We start from the raw sequence: 6,447 nt of genomic DNA, 5'->3' as shown, positions 1-6,447 counted from the left end.
AGGGAGGATCCTTCTCTCCTTGCTCCTGAGACAGGCACTGACTTGAGCCAACAAGGAAGTTCAGGCCAAGGCAGAGGGTGACCCAGCAGTGATTAGTGTGAAAAACCTTTGAACAAATAAAGGAACTGCAAGATATGAAGCATTAAAAGACAAATGTGCTGGAAAGACCCACAATCAATTCATGCACGTGACACAGCAGCAGGTGGTCCATGGGCCACCAGAATGGCTGAGCTCCCTGCACTGCCTTGAGGGTGCCAGCAGTGCTTCTGCCCTCTCACAGCAAGAAATACTGGCCAAATGTACACCTCTAGATCCCAGAGACCTTTCTGGGCTCTGCACATCTCCTGACACGACCACTCAACATGTATCTACTTCCCAGCATTGCTCCAAACTGTGCTCTGGCTTTCCCAGCACCTCACATGAGAAGCCTGGAAGAGAACACTTAGCACATCATCTGAAATGCCAGCCCAAGACATGGGATGCCTTAAAATCAATTTTTCTCTCTAGGTTTCCAAATGTAAACCAAACAAATCTCAAACAACCCTCTGAGGTAGGTAAGTATCATTTAATGTTTGTTTTACAGGCAGGAGAAAAGGGCTGATAGGGCAGTGAAGTGATTTACCCAAGACCCCATAACGAGCCAGAGAGACCCTGACCCCTCCTCACAAAACCCCAGACCGTACTCTTCCTCCTTGGGTCCAACATCTTCGCCAGGTATCCACAGCAGCTGGTGCCCCTCAGGCTGCTCATTGCCTAAGGAGCCCATGGTGCAAAGCCAGAGCAGGGACTCGTGTGTCCCTCCCGCCCCTGAGGCTGAGTGAAGAAAAGTGACATGAAGCTGAGGAGTTATCTTTATTGGAGAAGCACGTTAAGACACAGTGAGGCAGCAGAGACTGCAGCACAGGGCAGACCTGGGAAGGCACCACTGAGTCCCCACAGCCTTTGGCCCTCCACCTGGGCAAGGACAGGGCCCCATGTGCTGCAGAAGGGGATGAAGGCAGCTCTGGCAGTCCTGGGGACTCGGCAGCTCCCCTGATGCTCGACATCGACTCTTCCTTTACTCGCTCTGCGGAGACAGAGGGCAGACAGTTTACTACTGTAGTCCCAGAAAGCAAAAGGACCTGAAAGGACCATGAGGAAACCTTAAATCTGTGATGCTCCCATGCTTTGCAGAGGCTCTGGGCCATTCCTGCCTCCCTGTGAGAGGGGTCTGCTCTGCCAGCATCCTCCCTGCTCTGCAGGAACAGCTTGGCTGAAAAAACAGAGCCAGGGGAAAGGTGTGGGCAGAGCCCACTGTTTCAAGTCCCCAGAGGCTCAGCCCCACCATCATAAGGCTTCAGTGAGAGAAATAAGTCTGCAGAACCCTGTCCTGGCCCTGCAGCTTTGTCTGGACAAGGTGGAACACAAGCCCCACAGGACAGGCTGGCCAAGCAGGGCTCAGTCACTGCCTCTCTCTGTCCATACCTTTGGTCACAGCTGATCCCTGGTGTTTGCTGGCATTCTGAACTCCATTACTCCTGGAAAGGAAGAGCAAAAAAAATAAGACCAGCCCCAAGCTTTAGCACTTCTGAGTGACACTGGTATCGGTGTGACAGCCCCTCAGGCCAGCTCAGTGCCACATAAAACAACTGCAGCAGAGCCTGGCACAAGGGCAGGCAGGTTGGGCCACTGCCAGCTGGGGAAAGCAAGACTAATTTCAGCCTCGAGATAGGTGCTTTCCACACCTATTTTCTAATCTGGGAAAGGTCCTGCTTTTCTTCTTTCCCTCCCTTTAAAAGTAGCGTGGCAAACAGAGAGCATTGTAAGGGAAGTGGGACTTGCCCATTGCAAACCTGGGAGTTATCTGTTGAGAAACAGCCTTAAAAAAGAAAAGGAGAAACTGGATAACCCCTTTTTTCCCCTGATCTATGGACCAGCGTGGGCAGGCTGGTGACTACTGCCCAGGTGATTAGTGTGAAAAACCTTTGAACAAGCAAAGGAACTGCAAGATATGAAGCATTAAAAGTCAGATGTGCTGGAAAGACCCACAATCAATTAATCCACGTGACATAGCCCTGCAGGACCTACCAGCCAGTTAACTTGCAAAAAAAAGATATCTAATCCCACGATGCCGACCTATATTTGTCATCAGTAGAGCAAAACAGGATCAAAGGAATTGAGTTATGGCAGAGAGCTCTCAGGGAAGCTGGCGAGACCCAGCTCTGGCCAGTGGGGATGGGCTCTCTCTGCAGCAAGGTTTTCCAGCCCAGCCATGCCCAGATACACCCTTTAGTGTCAGATGTCTCTCAAACCACACTGCTCCCAACCCTTCCCAGAAGCATCCTCCCCTGATGGTCACCAGAGCTGCCAGAAACACCCAGAGCTTTGCAGGCAGGAGTGGTTGCAGGCACTGAGTTGCAAAGGGATGAGGCAGCTCTCACACACCTTTTTCTCAGGCAACCCAGCACTCTTACATGGGTAATTTAAAAATACAACTCAAGGAAATACTACAATTTTTGGGTAACAATTTCTTATCTTCTTCCAAAGCATTTCACATTCTGCATATTGCAACTCTCTAAACCCATTTCTGATGCCAAAAGCACTGCTGGAGCTGCTTTCCTCCAGGTTTTAGTAGCATATATTGAGTGCCTGAATCTTCAGCAGAAAGAAAAATTCATTATACTGCAAGTGAGCATGAATTTTAGTGCTGAAAATAACATTGCCCTGTACATTGTTTATAAGCTCCCATAAATTTCCAGCCCAATTCTTCAGGTGACTTAATAAACATAAAGAATAAATCATTGTGCAGGGGGGCTTTAGCTTTTCTTGCCTCAAGAAAAAAGCTTGACTTTGACTTCTAATTGCATCCATCTCTCCTTGGAACACTTAACACAGCTGCAAGCTCTCAGACTTCCACAGTAAATGGCATCCTCCTCTTATTGCAAGGGCTTGAGAGATGTAATAGCTCAGTGAAACAGTAAGGAATTCCAGACCAAGCATAGTTTTTTGGGAATCCTCTCTATTTTTCAGCTGGCACAGTATATCCAGTCTCATACTGTCTTGGACATAGTCACTAACAGACTCGTGTAGTGCCTCATCTCCCTGTGCCCACAGGCCAACAGCAGCTCCATCTCCCTAAAAACTGAGACACAGAGGCCTCCAGTACTGTCACAGGAAAAAATGTTTCTCTGCACTGCAATTTCTTTGACTTTAAGTAAAGTTTAGAGCACTCTGATGCTTTAGAGAAGAGGGGGAAAGGAGTCAGGTTTACTGAGTTTGGGGGATCTGCTGGTGTCCTGGCATTGAGCAGAGGAAGGCATGGAATGACACTGTGGCATGATGGTTTTCTCATACCACACACCCCACTGTGCCTACAAACTCATGTATACCACACCCATACTCAGAAGCCAATGTTCCCACTCAGAACTTCCCAGGAATCTCTTTGGTAGGTTCAATATTTGGATTTGGATAAACTCTAGAGTGGGAACCAATCTATTTCCCTGGGGATGAAAATTCAGTTTCTCAAGAGTTCATGCCAACGAGGACAGTCCTCCCCAGGTGCTACAGGACATCCCGTGCACAGTCACAAACTGGGAGGCACTGGCTGCAAATCCAAGAGCTGGAGGCTGTCCAGCTTCCACTGGTAGAAAGACAAAGCACAGCTGAGAAATGTTTAACTCATCTGCTCTGTGGGATTGCACAAGATGTCAAGGCTCAAGACCTTTCCCAAAAGTGTGCCACCTAGTGAATAACCTTAATTTCCCAACCATCTCCCTGGATATTATTTAGGGAACAAGCCCTTTATGGTTTATACAGTTCTGGTCTTTCTAGCTCCATCAAAGTCCCAAGAAGAAAGTCAGTAGTTTTCTCAGACACATCACACTCCTACCACACAGCCTAGGCAAAACATGGAGACTATACCCAGGTTATGCATTAAATCCAAGTCTCAACCTGTATTTAAACATCTGGACCATGAACATCCATTCCTGGGGCTCTAATGATCCTGTCACAGGTGCAGAGGCCAGGCTGGCTCTCCAACAGGCACTTGGATTAAAGTGGAATGCTACACACTGCCAAGAGGTACTTTCTTTCCTTCACCTCTTGGCATCATTCCACTCCAGGAAGAAAATAAAATAGAAATAGAAGCTTCAAGACCTCTCTTCCTTCCCAGCCAATGTGGCTGAAGAGCAGCTGGAGAGCAGCTTTTAATGGCTTTTAAGGCTAATTAATGCCTTTAATTAGCCCACTGTTACCTGAAGGAACAAGCTAACTGTGTTGACCTGCCGGCGAGGTCACAGTGTGGACACCCAGCTCCTGCTGAAGAGCACAGGGGGCACTGGTGGGTGCCAGCCACTCCTCACTCCCTACTGTGGCTGCCTGGATCAGGTCACCACAGGCTGAGACGGTGCCAATGGGGAATTTCCACCAGGGGAAAGGCAGAGATTGATGTTTGGCAGCCCAGCTGTGGTTTGCTGCTTACCACTTGAGGGGCAGGCTCTCGGCACTCGCCTCGATAGTTTACTGTGATGAAGTTTGAAGCTCTTCTGCAAAGGGAGGACAAGACATTGCTTATTATTCACTTGCAGTGCCACAGCTCTCAGCCACAGGCATGACAGTTCTCTGTGGGCTCCTTAATGCTTTGATGCTACTTCCAATGTGATGGCATTTATTACTCCCCAAACAATCTCATGATTGGGCAGAGAGGGAATAGGGGGCCCTGGCAACTTGTGTATCTTAATTAGCTGTCATCAGATTAATCTCAGGCATTTTGATCTATGTTTGCTTAACAGCAAAGCACCAAGGACACACTTGATAGTGAGTCATGATGTATCAAAACAAACACTGTTCTGCAAAAGACACTCGGGAATGGTGGATGGCCCTGTATTACTGAAATCTCTCCACCTACTCACATGGCAGCTGAACAGAAGTCACATTCATTTTTGTATGTTTTCCCATCAGTGCCACAGACTGGTTGTGAGGATTCGCTGCACAAAATCCTTCCACCCTTTACCCCATGCAGAATTCGATCACAGTCCAGCTGAAGAGAGAAAGAAATCACATTTGGTGCCGGTTCACTTCCAAGACCCTGCTTTTCGTTGGGCTTTTCCTAGGGCTCACAAACCAAGCCTTGCACGGATCCTGTATCACATCCAGCCAGGCCACACTTGGAAAGACATCGTGTCTTTTGTTGGACCAGCCAAGCTTTGGAGGACAGAGCCTTCGTGTCCCTGCTCACTGACCCGCCCCCAACACTGCCATCCCGGGGCAAGGTTTATTTCTCTCAAAGCTCATCCCCAAGACAAAACCTTCTACCTGTACCTAGCCTTGCTTATCAGCATGCTGACACCATTTCACCTCCCAGCATTGAGATGAAACCCAAAAGGGAGGGAGAGCTCCGGGAGCGGCTGGCGCTGCCCGCGGGCGGTGCGGCACGCAGCGCTCCTGACGCCCACCGCGCTCCGAGACACGAGCGGCGATGACTAAAATGAGGGCTGCCCTCCTGCTTCCTCCCGAGCACGGCTACGGGAACGTTTAGGCACAGCTTTCCCTCCAAACCACACGTGGCACAGCCGGCACGCACGCTGACAGAGCGAGGAGTGACCTGCAGGGATCCCCAAAAAGCCTCTCGCACCCTGCGAGCGGAGCGGGTGTTTGCACAGTCATAGCGGATTTCCAACAGCAGAGGTCAGGGATAGCACAGCCTGTTCCCTGCCATGCACAGCCCCCTCCTCAGCCCCAGGAACCAAAAAAAAAAAAAAGACCGAAACGAAGAAGCGACTGGTGGGCTCCCAACCCCTTTCTCCAGTGCTACGAAATGCGCTGCAAACGCTGCAAAGGGTGTGAGAGAACATTCCGCTTCCCTCTCCACCTGGAGATGCAGCGTTTAGCACAAAAATGATGATTTATCAGCAGCAGGAAGCACCCCAGGGAAGGAGGATTTCACGCCGGGCAGCAGAGTTTTGGTGAGGTTGGGGCGCTGTGATAGCACCCGCTGGTTAAACGTCACTTGCTAATTTCCATAATGTGCTGCTTCCTCCCTCATCTGGGTAATTATCAGTGACGTGAGAGCAGACAATGCTGACCTCTGCAATCCTGTGCTGCATGCCTTCCTACGCACCAGACATTGCTGCCTGCACCACAGCCCAGGGCAGGAGGCCACCCCACCAGCAGCCCCACACCTCACAGGTGCCTGCAGCCAGTGCCACCACTCCTTTGGCTCTGGGAATTGTCCGTGCCAAAACCCACAGATGGCCCTGGAAAGAGGAGAGGAGCAGATGTGCTCCCTGAATCACCTCTGGTCTGTCAGGCTCATCAGCATCCACTCCCCCTCCGGTGCTACCAGGAAATACCACTGAGCTCTGAAGCAGACCGGCCTCATTACACCTAATGCTTCCTCTGGAATGCATCAAAACTGCAGTACCTGAACTATCCATTGTTTTTTAACTCAAATACTTCTTTTCTCAAAGC

General features: G+C 49.9%; 1 protein-coding gene across 5 annotated transcripts in view; it reads right to left on the bottom strand.

Moving 5' to 3' along the window:
• Window positions 1-833: 833 nt before the first annotated feature.
• LOC148221958 (serine protease inhibitor Kazal-type 5-like) overlaps window positions 834-6,447 on the bottom strand; it is a 105,909-nt gene continuing 100,295 nt past the window's right edge. For 4 of the 5 annotated variants that reach the window (XM_088173956.1, XM_088173952.1, XM_088173953.1 and 1 more), the window contains 4 exons: window positions 4,890-5,017; window positions 4,460-4,523; window positions 1,465-1,517; window positions 834-1,066 (listed from right to left, as the gene is read on the bottom strand). In XM_088173956.1, coding sequence (XP_088030082.1) covers window positions 1,512-1,517; window positions 4,460-4,523; window positions 4,890-5,017 — 198 coding nt within the window. In that variant the 3' untranslated portion in view covers window positions 834-1,066; window positions 1,465-1,511. The remainder of the gene's footprint in view (window positions 1,067-1,464; window positions 1,518-4,459; window positions 4,524-4,889; window positions 5,018-6,447) is intronic. The other variant, XM_088173955.1, reaches the window with a different exon arrangement.

This window comes from Sturnus vulgaris, chromosome 15 (assembly GCF_052056855.1).
Source record: "Sturnus vulgaris isolate bStuVul1 chromosome 15, bStuVul1.hap1, whole genome shotgun sequence".
Lineage (NCBI taxonomy): Eukaryota > Metazoa > Chordata > Aves > Passeriformes > Sturnidae > Sturnus > Sturnus vulgaris.
This window is presented reverse-complemented; position numbering and strand designations above follow the sequence as displayed.